This window comes from Camelus bactrianus, chromosome 16, assembly GCF_048773025.1.
Source record: "Camelus bactrianus isolate YW-2024 breed Bactrian camel chromosome 16, ASM4877302v1, whole genome shotgun sequence".
NCBI lineage: Eukaryota > Metazoa > Chordata > Mammalia > Artiodactyla > Camelidae > Camelus > Camelus bactrianus.
Genome location: NC_133554.1, coordinates 48,372,694 through 48,386,951, shown reverse-complemented (window position 1 = coordinate 48,386,951; position 14,258 = coordinate 48,372,694). Strand labels below are relative to the sequence as shown.

Sequence of the window (14,258 nt, the reverse complement as noted above, 5' to 3'; positions counted from 1 at the left end):
GTTATTCTTCAAGGGGGGACAGCACTGTCCCCTAAGTGGATTTCACAGAACGAAATACCACTGTGTGGTCACGTAAGTTTGGAAAACACTGGGATGAGCCAAGCTAAACAGACTTTTCAGGCCTTTAACCTGTAACTGTGCAGTGCGATTCTTCAAGATCTAGATGCAGTGTTTCCACAAGATTTTTTTTCACCAGAGTCCCTTTTGCTAGAATATTCCGTGGAAGTTTTGCTCCATGGACCCTCATTTGGAAAGGTCTCAAGACTGAGGCAGGATGAAGTTTAAATGTAGGCACCACCATTTGCTGGCTGAGTGATCTCGGGCGAGTTTCTCAACCTCTCTGATTCTCAGTTTGCTTACCCATAAAACTGGGGTGGTAAGAAGGTTGTAAAGATTAAAATGAAGTGCTGAGCAGAGTGCAATGATAAACATTCAATGTAATTTAGCTTTTATTATTATCCTCTTCCTCTAGGTTACCTGGGAGAGGAATGGATCCCAGAAAGGCAAATTTCCCAACGTTGCACAGTTACTAAGTGAGAGAGCCGAGAATTAGATCTAGGTGTCCTGCCTCTCAGTTCAAGGCTCTTCACCGCTTATGGGGCTGTTACTCTCATTCAGGCAACTTACCCATTTGTTCTTCTCTCCTTCCCTTACCTCCATTCCTTCTGGCAGACATTGGGGTTTTGTGAGCCTCAAATATAAGTGAAAGTACTTAGGAAACTGCTAGAAAAATCCTAATGATCATGACCCGTGGCATTACCCATCCCAGCAGTCCGTGTAGTTGATTCCCAAAGGCACCTCCAGACAGCCTGCCCTGCCACCCCTCACGTCCTCCTCGGGACCCAAGGTTCCACCGGTTGAAATACTGCCCACGCTGGTGTCATGGTCATGATGCCGTCATTTCATGCTTTTCCGGCTTGTGAACTCCGACAGTGCTTCTGATTCCTTTGCTTCTGCCATGGCCGCCATCACAGGGCACCTCACACCGTAGGTGCTGTATGAGATATTTGTAACCCAGTCAGGGCCCAAGCTATCCAGCTGCCCCTCCCACACCACTGCGTGCAGAATGGCTTGGCTTAGTGGGGAGGGCTGGCTGTTTTGCAGTTTATTTTCCCCTTCTTTGTCAAAGTCAGTGCAGGAGGGATGGGCTTGGATTAAACCCCTTTGCTCTCCAGCCTGGTGGACAGGTAGGTACGTGCCTTTGCTTCCAGGCACTCACATGCCTCCAGGAAGCCGGCACGGTGGTTATTCTCTCCCTTGTCAGCTGATAGAGCAGGGTTGGTGCTGTGGAATCTAGGCCAGGATGTCCCTTCTTCTTGCAAAGAGCACCCATTTTCCTCCCCTTCCATCTTTTCCCTGCCCCTCCAGCAAGCTCAGACTCTGCAGATGAATCAATGATCGTGAGTGTGGTTTCTGTCCCCTTTAAGCTGGCTGAGCTGAGAGCCACCTTTCCTCAGCTGAGATTCGATGCCGTGCCTGGGGGAGGGCTTCTGGGTCACCCCCCGGGGCCCCGAGGGTGATGGCCTGAGCCTTCCCATCACAGGTGCTGTGGCACCTGACTCTTCCCTGAACATTAACATCCTCTTGCAAAATTTCCGACTTTGCATTATTGCAAGGGGCCAGTGAAAGTTGCTCCCAGCCTGGCAACATTCATTGCAAGCATGACCGGCTTAAGGGAGATTCCCCAGACCCTGCCTTCTTCTAGAAATAGCTCTGCTGTTTCACTCAGCCCCACTGGGCGACCCTCTTCTGGGCTCTGACCATATCCTGAGCTTTCCTGGCCACAGCAGTCACTACATTGTACTGTAGTCACCTGTTTGCTTGGCACAGTGCTCCTGGGACTTCAGCTGGTATATGACTCACCTGAATCGTGTTAAAATGCAGCTTCTGACTTAGAAAGTTGGAGGGGCCTGGGATTCTGCATTTCTACCACGCTTCTGGGGGATGTGGATGCTGCTGGTCCAATGGCCACACTTCAAACAGCAAAGAGCAATCCTCACCCTGAGCTGCAATTAGAACCACTGGGAGCACAACGATGCCACTGCCCTGACATGAGCCCAGTTACATCAGAATCTCTCAGAGTGGCACCCGGGCATTAAGGATTTTTAGACACTGCCCGGGTGATTCCAGATTCCAGCCAGAGTTCAGAAGCTCTGAGCTGGGCTGTGGGCTCTGTGGGGCGGCATCTGCTTGCCTTACTCCTCACTTTTCCCAGCTCCATCACTGAGCCCAGGGCTTGGCCCAGGCAGGTGTCAGTAGGTGTGCGCGTGGCTCACCTTGCGTCGACTCTGAGCTTCTCTGTGGCTGACTCAGAGCTGGCTCCTACCAACACCGCATGCTGGGCAGGCACGAGTCAGACAATGAGGTGGGTTTAGGAGGCCTGTTGAACGTGGCCTGGGGTGTGGCTTCTTTCCCGTGGCCCACCCGGGTCTACAGCTGATTAGAATCCATGAGGAAGACACCTTCCGGGAAGCCTGCCTTCTCTACCCCTCAGCCTCTCCCCCAGACTCCTGCCGCTTCCCTGCCTGGGCCCCGCTGCTCTCTGCCAGGATGCGCTCATGCTCAGAGTCCCTCTCATCCCAGGGAAGCCCACCCTGGCAGAGTTCGTGCCTCCATCCCTCCTCCCTGCCCCCCCCCCCCGGCTCTTGGGCAGATCTCTCCCACAGCCCCCACCAAGCTGCATTCCGGCTGCCTTGAGGGTGCCTTAGTCTTCTAGATGGGAACTCTTCGAGGCCAAGGATAACGTCAGGTTCATCCTTTTGTCTCCCCTGGCAGGCACAATGGATTGCTGAATGAATGAGTGAATGAATGGCATTATCCAGCCAGGGGGTCTCCCAGAGAGAACCAGGCAGCCCCTTGCAGTGGCCTGTCAAGAAAGCTGTGAATTTCTGGTGGGGAGAAGGAGGTGGCACCTCGGTCGCCATGGCCTGACATCCAGGGAGCTGGCCTGTTGGTTTTCAGTCATCCATTTGGCCTGGCCCGGCTGACTCAGTTACCCTCCAAAGGCCCCTCACCGTGGCCTCCTCAGAACCTTGGCTGCTACTGCCTGCTCACTCTCTCTTCTGCCCCCAGAGCCCACTCACCGCGGCTGGCACCGCGGCTGCGGGCTGCACGCTGACCGTCGGGAAGATGAGTGCCTGCGGGAGGAAGGCCCTGACCCTGCTGAGCAGCGTCTTTGCCGTGTGCGGCCTGGGCCTCCTGGGCATCGCCGTCAGCACCGACTACTGGCTGTACCTGGAGGAGGGCGTGGTCCTGCCCCAGAACCAGAGCACCGAGATCAAGATGTCCCTGCACTCTGGCCTCTGGAGAGTCTGCTTCCTCGCAGGTAAGGGTGCCCGGGGTTGGGGACAGCCCTTCCCCGCCACCCCAAGAGAGCAGCAACCCCCACCAGGAAAACCTACCTATGAGACCCCCCCCCACTCCCCTGGGGGAGAGATGTCCCTGCTAGGAGGAGGCAGTTCACACCGGGTGAGCCTCATGAACTCCGGGCAGCGCTCCCGCCAACGCTCCTGCCAGCGATCAGGACTCAGTCCAAACTCCAGCCCCAATGTTTGAAGTCCATTTAGGCAAGTCCTCTCATCTCCTGGGACCTGGGTCTTCCCACCTGAAAGGGGAACGTGACCCCGGCTTCCCCACGCTCCATGCCCTGGCTGTGAGGCAGCCGTCGCACAGGTCCACCGCCCTTTCGCTCATCAGCTCGCTGAATCGTGGACCTCAGTGTCTTCCCAGGACCTGTTAACATGTCCGCTTTACAGACGAGGAGATGAAGACTCAGGGAGGTGCAGTCCCAGCATGGGCACGTTCTGGCGAGGGCCCTCTTCCTGCTCCGTAGCCAGCACCTTCTCGCTGTGTCCTCACGTGGTGGCAGGCATGAGGGAGCTCTGTGGGGTCTCTTTGATCAGGGCATTAAACCCATTCATGAGGGCCGCACCCTCATGACCTGAACACGTCCCAAAGGCCCCAACTCCAAGTACCATCTCCCTGACTCAGTGCCACTTGTCTCCACTCATTGGCAGGATGGGAAACACTTAGCACTTTCGCTGTTCCTGTGTCCGTGACACGGCAGAGAGAAAACACAAGTGCAGGTCTTCCCTGCAAGATGGTGTGGGTTTGGACTCCACCCATCTGGGCCTCCCACCCGCTTGCTAGGTCTTCCCTGGACCCCTTGGAGTTGCTACTCCAAGTGCTCTGTCCTTATCCGCTCACTGTGGCCCCAAACCAGCCCGCACGAGAAGAGCATCCTGCGCCCTGTAAGACTGGCCAGAAACACTGCAGGGTCGCGGGTCGCAGACCCTTTCTTGGAGGGCTCTGTAACCGATGTGAGCACGGGGCAGAGGGAGCACTTGGTCCTCCCAGCGTCATGGTCGGGCCCTGGGGGATGGGGTGGTGGTTGGCGCCCACCAGTGTTTAGCAGGGAGGACACCTCAAGGCCTAGCCTCCCGGTGACATGCTGAGTCTACTTTGGGAATGGCACCTGACGCTGACCTCCCCTCCCACTGCCCTGAACTGTGTGTGTCTGTCTCTGCTTAAATCTGAAGCAGAGTCTGAAGTCACCACCAAAGTGGTTGACAAGGCTTTGGGGGTTCTGCTCCATGACACCCGCTCTGGGGACCCAAGCCAGCCACGTGCCATCATTGGTGGAGTCTGTCCCAAAGTGACGAGTCAGCCACCAGACTTTGACTCCGTGTTGAGTTTGCAGTGCTGACTGCTTTCACATGACTCTTGGTGCTTCTCCAGGAAAGATATGTTGTCAGGTTGGGCGCCCACCCCCACTGTGGGCCACCAGCCAGGGACAGGACCCCCTAGGGTTTGGATCCAGCCCAGGCATAAATACACAATGGGTCAAAGATCCTAGAAGCATCTGGAAATACCACTTGAATCTGCTAACTTCAAATCCATATTCAAGGAGGACCTGGAAATGTAAGGGATGCTTGTCTCCACAGGCGAGGAGCGGGGCCGCTGCTTCACCATAGAGTACGTGATGCCCATGAACACCCAGCTGACCTCCGAGTCCACTGTCAACGTTCTAAGTAGGTGCCTCACACTTTCCAACCCGGGCCACGGGGTGGGCAGAGCAGAGCCGGGCAGAGGGGAGAGTCAGGGTGACCAGCTCGTTTCTCAAGAGCTCGTGTCCTTAGACTCAGCCGGCTGTGCTGGCCTGAGCTCACCAGAGCCAGCTCTGCCACTTATTTACCCAGTGGTGGCAGCAGGTTGCTGGAGTCGCCCAGTGTTGTGCCCTGAGCAAATGAGAAGGCGTCCGGACCCCGTGTCTTCCTCCGTTTGGGCTGTTATAATGAAATACCACACACTGAGCAGCTTAGAGACGACAGAGATTTAATTTCTCTCAGCTCTGGAGATGAGAAGTTGGAGATCAAGGTGCCACGTGCTCACGTTCTGGTGAGGGCCCCCTCCCCGGTTCATAGCCGGTGCCTTCTTGCTGTGTCCTCACATGGAGGCAGGGAAGAGGGAGCTCTGAGGGGTCTCCTCCAAGGGCACTAATCCCATTCATGAGGGCTCCACCCTCATGACCTAAGTGCCTCCCAAAGACCCCCAACGCCAAATACCATCACACAGGGTGCTAGGTTTATCAAAATGAATTTTGTGGGGGACACAAACATTCACACCGTAGCACCCAGGGAACCGAAGCAAGCTCTCTGGTCCCCAGTGAGACTGACGTCACAGCCTTGCCTCACCAGAGCTGGTTCTGACCACCCGAGGAGGGGACGGAGCCCAAGATGCCCATGCAGGGTGGGGGCTTTGGGGACCGGCTGGCAGGTACTACCAGGAACACTTGCCTCACGGGGGTGAGCTGTGGGGAAGACACTCGAGGCTGACAGCATCCTTTCGTCCCTTAATTAGAAATGATTCGCTCGGCCACACCGTTCCCTCTGGTCAGCCTCTTCTTCATGTTCATTGGGTTTATCCTAAGCAACATCGGACACATCCGTCCCCACAGGACCATCCTGGCCTTTGTCTCTGGCATCTTTTTCATCCTCTCTGGTAAGTCGTGTCATTTTCGTTCATGCACTCTGGACTTGTGACATTTGATTCCTAACCAGCTCTGCTCTGGGAAGTTCTGGTCACGGCGGTGAGTCAGTTCCTGGCACGGGACCAGCTGAGCCAGTGGTCCAGGCAGTGGAGGAGACTGCTGATGACCGTGGGCCTGTCCCGCACCTCCGAGGAGCAGTGACCTGACCGGCCCCCCCCACCGGGCAGAGCTGGGATTAGAACCCCGGGTCCTCCTCACTCTGCACCATCACCACCCCTTCCTCCTTAGTTCCCACTGATGAGTATTCCTGTTTTTGAAGAGCTATGTCCTCATGTTTTTGCGTGAAAGAGAAAGACAATGTGCCTTTGGAATAATGGCCTCTTCACCTCCCAGACCTCTACCATCCCCTGGAGATCCCTAAATTCCCCTTCACTTTCCAGGGATGCCCTGTTCTCCGTACCCTGGGCCCACCCCAGTTCCTTCTTTACGGATCTGTCTTCCTGCCGACTTCAGATTGTACTGCATTATTCATTCTTTCTTTCATTTATTCATGTGTTTATTCATTCATTCGTGATATCTGCCAGACCTTATCCTGGGAGCTGGAATCACTGTCTACTAGAAGGGCAGTGTAATAGGAGCTAGAAACAAGTGGACAGGAAACATGAACCCTGCAATGAAAGAGGCTGTGACAGCAGTCAGCAAGGACTGCTATGGGGGCCAAGAGCAGTGGCTGGAACTCAGACCAAGTGCCGGTCAGGGAGGACTCCAGGAGAAGGCAAGATGAAGGGTGAGTCAGAATTAGGTAAAGAACGTGAGATTGGGGTGGGGTGGAGCCTGGAGGGAAGAGAGAGGATAAAGCTTTGGGGAGTTGAAGCGTAATGATTCCTCCTTGCGGTGGGAGCACAAGGAGGGATGTGGTGAGAGGTGAGCCTGGGGAAGGCACCTGAGGTCGCCTTATGGATTTGGGACTTTGTGAGAAGCCTCAGGAGGATTTTAAGCTGAGGAACAGCATGACAGATTTGGATTTTGGAATGACCTCTCTGGGGAATGACAGGAGGGAGGGAAGCAAGACAGGGGGCAGAGAGAGTGGGTGAGAGGCTGTTTAAATAGTACAGGAGAGGGGGTGGGGGCCCAGACTGAGGGGATGAGAGAAGAGAGAAATGAGAGGGTTCAAGGCCTGCCTGGGAGGTAGACTCAGTAGGAGTAGGACTAAGACTTCAGGGGAGAAGTCGAGGGCGAGTGCCAAGTTCTTGCTTGGACACTAGGTGGACGATGCGTTGCATCACTGACCTAGGGATCATAGGAAAAGGAGCAGATCTGGATCAGAGATCGTGAGCTTAGAGTGGTAAATGCAAAGCCTGAGATGTCCACGTGATGTCTTGAGGCAGAAGGCTGCTAGAGGTCAAGGTTTGGGGCTCATGGACTTCAAGATACCAAAGACAGCGGTGGAGCTATCAGCCTAGCGAGTAGGGGAGGGAACCACAGGGATGGAAGAGATCACTACAGGGAGTGTGGGGAGTGAGACAGGAAGGAAATGTGGTAAAGGAAGCTAGGCTCTTTCTCCCCTTCAAGGGGACCTGTGCAGTTTCTTGACGACTTTTTTTTTTGGAGATCAAGCCAAAGGCGTGGCTCTCAGGGCATGTATTTTAGGTGCCCTGGAGCCCTGGACTTGTTGATAAGAGAGGAATTATAGGTGGAAGATGGGTAGAGGGATGGCCTGAATAATGGATGGATGGATGGAAAGAGAAGAGGATAAAGAGCTGCTGGGCACCAGGCATTCTGACGGCCACCTGATTCCCAAGCGACTTTAGGTTCCTTTCCCCAACATTTTCTTGTCAGTATAGCTTGGGAGCCAGGTGGCAGTCAGAACACCTGATGCCCAAGAGGTTTTCTGACTTTCTCCTTGCTTCCTTCCCATCCATCCATCCTTTCTTTCATTCATCTGTCCATCTTTTTTTCAATCCACCCTCCTACCCATCTTCCATCCATTCTTCCATCTATTAATCCATTCATCCATCCTTCCACCCATCAATCCAACAAATATTTACTGAGCACCTGCAACGTCCTCAGCCCACCCTCTGCATGGTTGTATTTCCACCGAATCCAGGAGGTACAGACAGGGTTAAGCTCTTCCCTGATCTTTCTATGGATTTCACACTAGTCAAGGCTACACAGTAGCTTTGAAGCGTCTGAGGTTTCTTCAGCCGTGGGCAACAGAATGAGAAATCTCAGGTGAAGCCGGGTCCCATGAAGCCGTTTTCATGAGAGCCATCGAGAGGGTTCACTTGGACCAGCAATGATTCCAGTGTGAGTTAAGTGCCGGGGACGGCTTGAATCCCAGCTGTTTTCTTTTAACATTCATCCTTCAGAATGCCCTCATTTAATCAAGTGAATGGAATTACACCCTAACAGTGCAAAACAGAGTAATGAATTACGTCCTGATTCAATTACAGTCAGTAATTGATGAGACGGATGCCTGAATCGGCCATTCGCACAATGGCAGCAGGAGTTTGGGTGCCACTGGCCTCCTGATTGGACACTTTTCAGAATCTGGATGAACCCTCTTTATCTCTCCTGCACACCCGTGGTGGGTGGGCTGCACCGGCCATGGACCGCATGGTCTCCATGGTCACGTGACCATCTATCCTGGGACTGGAGACCCTGGCTGAAGAGCCTGTTGCTCCTCAGTTTGGCAAAAGTCACTTGCTAACTTAGTGGTTCTCACCCTTAGTTCACATTAGCGTTGCCTGGGGAGCTTTCAAGGCAGTACAGTGCCCAGGCCCGGCCCAGGCCACGGGACTCAGCATGTCTGGGGGCGAGGCTTGTGGCGCAGACGTCTGACAGGTGATTCTAGCGGGCCGGCGGGGTGAGGACCATCGGGCTCCCCGTGGCTCAGAAGGTGGCTGGACGGGGAGCTTTCTTACCTGAAGCTGTCCGCTTTCTAGGAGGCAATGGTCTAAAGAGAGTCCTCAGGAGAACTCTGGCTCCCCTTGAACTCCAGAATGAGTTCGCGGTCCCCACAAGGCTGGTGGCTTCCTCCCTGAACCACAGGAGGCGGGGGTGGGGGGGGGGGTGCCCGGCCGCGAACTCCCCAGGCCTCTGCGCTGAGCCCCCGCTGTCCGGCCAGGCCTGTCTCTCGTGGTGGGGCTGGTGCTCTACATCTCCAGCATCAACGACGAGATGCTGAACAGGACCAAGGACGCAGAGACCTATTTCAACTACAAGTATGGCTGGTCGTTCGCCTTCGCTGCCATCTCCTTCCTTCTAACGGAGGTAAACCCCTTCCAACAGGCGGAGGGGATGTGGGGAGCTGGGCGCTGCCCGGGCTGAGCGGGGAGGAGGGAGAGGCTCCGCGCCTCCTGGACCCGCCCACTCCACCGCCCTTCATCCCGAGATTCTGTCACGCTCCTCCCTGGGACATCCCCCAGCCGCATCCTTTCGTCCCCACTGCGTCTGCTCTCCTGGTGGTGTCCAAGGCCAGCCCCACCAGCAGCCAGCTCTCCTCTGCTCTCTCCTCACCGCAGAGCGCCGGGGTGATGTCCGTGTACCTGTTCATGAAGAGGTACACCGCCGAGGACATGTACAGGCCTCACCCCAGCTTCTACCGCCCGCGTCTCAGCAACTGTTCTGACTACTCAGGCCAGTTCCTACACCCGGACGCCTGGGTCCGGGGCCGCAGCCCCTCCGACATCTCCAGCGATGCCTCCCTGCAGATGAACAGCAACTACCCAGCCTTGCTCAAGTGCCCCGACTATGACCAGATGTCCTCTTCCCCATGCTGAGGCTCGCCGCCACCTCCCTCCCTGGACTACAGATGGCCAGGCAGCCTTCCCATGCTCCCCTGTCAGTCTGTGAGCCCTAGGCCCTTGGTTGACAGGCCCAGGCTGCCCCATGCTTAGCTGTTGTCATTTGACCCCTGTCCTCTCCCTGCTTCCCCTAGAGTAGGTCCAACTACCACAGGATGGATATCAGGAGCCTGGAACCAGCGAGCAAGCTGATTGGCTGAGAGCATGGGTGTAGCCCCACCCCCTTGAGTGCCAATCACTCCAGCAGCTCTCTCCTTTCCTGGGAGAGGTGGGTGTGAGGGCTATGAATTCATCCCCGCACACCCAGCTTCATGGTCCCGGCCAAGGCGAGCTCCGAGATGCCAAGACCCTTAAAGAGACCCAGCTGGACTTGGGTGCTGGCCCTCACGTTCATGATCTGGGCCATTGGGCCAAAAGGTGACTCTGATGTGAGGCCTGACTGGTTCAGAATCATCAAGCACTGTTCCTCGTGAAATCCTTTCTCCTTTCTCGTCACCCACATCCCTGCATACAACATGCCTGTCTGTGCTCTCCACCTCCCCTCTGCCCCACAGCCTGTGAATCTGTTTCCCTCTTCTCCCGGCAGAACTCAGCTGCCCCAGCCTCTGTCCCTAAGGGGCTAAGGGTGGGTCTGAGGCCTCTCTCATGAGTCACAAAGAGGTGTTAATGGCTGATGATGTCTTAATATGACTGGCCCCTTGATAACAGATTTAACGGGTCTTTCATGCCTTAACCCAAAGAGGTGACTCTGACTGTGAGAATTTCAGAATTTGGCTGGTCCTAGTTAATGTTACCAAGCACTGTTTCAGGCCCTAGAGATACTGTTCCTGCTCACATGAGCTCTATTTTCAGTCCAAAACCCTAAAATATAATCATGTAGACAGATGTCTTTACCACCTAAGGAGAAGGCAGCTTTCAAAGAGGCTGCCTGGGACTGGGAGCTGGATTTGCCGACACCTGAGTCTGAACAAGCCAGACTCAGAATGATCCAGCTGCTCTCCTGAGGATGCCTGTCAGCATTTGGGGTTTGCCAACTTAATCCTGATACAGGGTAGCGTCTGCTCCCTGGGTATGGGGCATACATAGGCAAACAGATTCCCCAGAAGACGAGGTGGCGTGATGCCCATTTTCCTGGTAAGAAACCTGAGTTGGGAGGTATGTAGCACCTGCCATGAAGTTCAGAAGGAAACTGGTGAAAGGACCACAGCAGGACGGGACCCCCCCTCAGATCTCCAAGCATCTTCTCAGCATTCCCACTTTTGGATTGGAGGTTTGGGTAACAGAACAGCGCTGGGCTCTCCGCCGTGTGTTTCTGCCATGCCAGCTTTTCTCCCTTTCTCTTGCTCTCTTTAAGACAAGTTCTCGGCACAAAAAGCCACCGTGGGCAACACATGGGCTCTGGAAAGAAATACAGAAAACTGCATTTCTGGCCCGGGCAGACTTCGGAAGGGCAAGGCATTCATTTGCTTGGGCTTCCACGGGCTGGGAGGCTTAAACCACAGGCATTTATTTTCTCACAGTTCTGGACGCCGGAAGTCCGAGATCCAGGGGGCAGCTGATTTGATTTCTTCTGAGGCCATTCTCCTTGGCTTGCAGATGGCTGTCTTCTCAACGTGTCTCCACATCATTTTTTGTTTGTTTGTTTTTTCCTGCCTGCGTGCATGCGTGCCCCTGGTGCCCACATACCCTTGTATAAGGACACCCGTCAACTTGGCTAAGAACCCTCCCTGATGCTTCATTCTGACTTCATCACCTCCTTAAAGGCCCCATCTCCAAACACAGCCATATTCCAAGCGTGGAGGGGAGGGTCCCAACATGTGAACATGGGGCACGGGGCGGGGGGGCACAGTTCAGCCCAGACCAGGCAGGCTGCTTCACCTCTGGAGTATTCTACTGAGAGTGGAGGAGACACAAGAGATGTGGACTCTGGTCCTTGTTCTGCCACTATCTCAGCATGGATCCTTGGGCAACGCCTTTCTGCTCTGAGGGACTCGGCCTAAACTATTTCCAACCTCCCCTCCCTGCCCCAACTCTCACGGAGAAGCGCCATGTGGCCCCCACGTGTGACTTTTCACCCCCTGTCTATCCCCAACTTCCACTCCGTTGGTACCTGCCGTGACGTGTACTCCCTGGTTCCCATTTATAGATTAATACGGAAACCACGTTCTTCCCCGTGGCAAAGGACTCGCTGAGTGTCCTTGGAGACCATTAGGTAGCATTTCCAAATTGGACAGTTGTTCAGATGTGCTCAACTCCAATTTTTGTCAATGTAATTAGCTCCTCAAATGCACTGTTCTCTCCCTAAAGCACTTTTTCTCTGTCACTGTACCAGGTTTGTTTTTGTGCACATGGAAAAAAATAGAATCCACTCCTGAACAAAGCTGATTGTCGACTGTGACATCATTCGGGTGGGTCTTTGTCGTCCAGCTGAGACAGGCAGCTCCCACCCTGGGAATGCGCGATTTACGCGTATCTTAGGAACGGGTTCTGGACCCTTGTCTTCCTTCCTGGGGGATGGGTGAATGTGTCACTTACTGTGCAATGGTGACAGTTTCTTTTCTGTCTATAAGCTGAGAACTGGGGCCTCTTGGCAGCCCCTCCACAATCAGAAGATTTTTATCAAACACTGAAGTGTATAAACTCAACTCAGAAGCCATTAATTAGGACACCTTCCCCAATACATTTTCTGAACTTTTATTTCCCCAGGAGGAAAAAGAAGACTGACGATTTTTTATTTTTTCACCCTCAAAATATGGGAGGGGGACATTAATATACCGAAGTCTGATGAATTATGGAAGAAAACCAATTGGGGTTACCAGCCGGGTGGTTCAGACAATTCTGACAATTGTTCCCTCTCTCCTGGAACTCACCAGCCTCCTTCTTGCTCCAGGGGTTAGTCAGTGGTGTCCGCCTCCTCCACGACAGACACTCAGAGAAGACCTTCAATGAAATGATCTGTTATCAGGGCTGCACGGAGTTGAGGGGGAGCAGTTGGGGGCAGAACCACACCAGCGTATCAGTGATGTTCCTGAGGACTGTGTGGCAGGGAGCCCTTCTATTAATGTTTGGGTAACTATCCTTCATCCCTAAATAAAAGTAGCATATTAGGGTTTACCAGAGAAACAGAACCAGAAGAATGTACATATAGAGAGGTTTATTTCAAAGAACTGGTTCCTGTGATGGTGGAGGCTTGGCAAATCCAAAAATCTGTCCCCTGGGGAGGTCAGCAGGTGGAGACTGAGGGAAGAGTTGCAGTTTGAGGTGGAAGGCTGTCTGCCAACAGATTTCCTTGTTGCTTGGGGGAGGTCAATCTTTGTTCTGCTTAAGCTTTCAACTGATTGGATGAGACCCACCACATTAAGGAGGGCAATCTGCTTTACTCAGAGTGCACTGATTTCAATGTTCATCACATCTGAAAAACACCTTCACAGAAACAGCCAGAACAGGGGAAGAGGGTATAGCTCAAGTGGTAGAGCACATGCTTAGCATATACAAGGTCCTGGGTTCAATCCCCAGTACCTCCTCCAAAAATAAATAAAGTTAATTACCTCCTCCCACAAAAATAAAATAATAAATAATAAAATAATTTAAAAAAAGAAACAGCCAGAACAGTATCTGGGTACAATGGCCCAACCAAGGTGACACATGCAGTTAACCAACACAAGTGGATAAAGGGAAAGGTGGGCAGGGGAAATAGCATTCCGCCTTGAGAACTGCAGGGCGGGTGGCGGGGGAGGGGTGGGGGGAGTCAGCACAGCTATGCACAGTTGCGCATAGCCACAACAGGAGCACTGCTCCTTCACAGGCTGTCCCTTGGGCTGAGGCCATCTGCTTGATGAGGGTGTGGGTCCCCTTTGCAGGACCCCCAGCCTTGACTTTCATTCCACACTCAAGGTTGGGGGACCTGCAAATGAGACCCACACCCTCATATGCTAATACAACCCTTGGGAAGTTAATCAGCCTTTGGGACTCTGTGTCGCGAGTGGGCACAAAAGTGGATGAATGAGTGGATTCTGCAGAACGCACTTGTGCTCAGGCCTAGACAGGCCAGGACGCAGCCTGCCCTGTGCATGTGAGCTCAGTCATGGTGGTGTGGCTCAGTGGCTGCCACCTGCAGCCCCAGTACTCCCGGCTGTAGCCCCTCCCTTCTGGCAGGATAAGGTCTCTGGATTCCCACATACCCCTGCGCTGGGATCCTAGACCTCTGCTCTGTGACTTTGGACAGGACACACCCTCCCAGGGCCCACCTCACGTGTACCTCAAGCCTGATCTCCCTGTCTGTTCTGGAGCAAAGACTTTCTGCTTGGGGGGCCCTGCCCTTGGGTCTTCCATACAACAGGCCCTCTGCCCTGCTCATTCCAGGATGAGCAACAGATAGACGACGTCCTACAAGGTCAGCTGTAGGTTTGGGGGAAAATGGATCCGCCATCTTGAATCAAGACACAGTTTCTCACAAACGTCAG

At 54.0% G+C, this 14,258-nt stretch overlaps 1 protein-coding gene across 1 annotated transcript in view; it reads left to right on the top strand.

The window, feature by feature from the left end:
* The window catches only part of CACNG5 (calcium voltage-gated channel auxiliary subunit gamma 5), a 36,198-nt gene extending 23,986 nt beyond the window's left edge, over positions 1–12,212 (top strand). Inside the window, exons 2-6 of the mRNA XM_010948646.3 lie at positions 3,073–3,325; positions 4,944–5,030; positions 5,860–6,000; positions 9,117–9,262; positions 9,514–12,212. Coding sequence (XP_010946948.1) covers positions 3,130–3,325; positions 4,944–5,030; positions 5,860–6,000; positions 9,117–9,262; positions 9,514–9,771 — 828 coding nt within the window. The 5' untranslated portion in view covers positions 3,073–3,129 and the 3' untranslated portion in view covers positions 9,772–12,212. The remainder of the gene's footprint in view (positions 1–3,072; positions 3,326–4,943; positions 5,031–5,859; positions 6,001–9,116; positions 9,263–9,513) is intronic.
* The last annotated feature ends 2,046 nt before the right edge of the window (positions 12,213–14,258 follow it).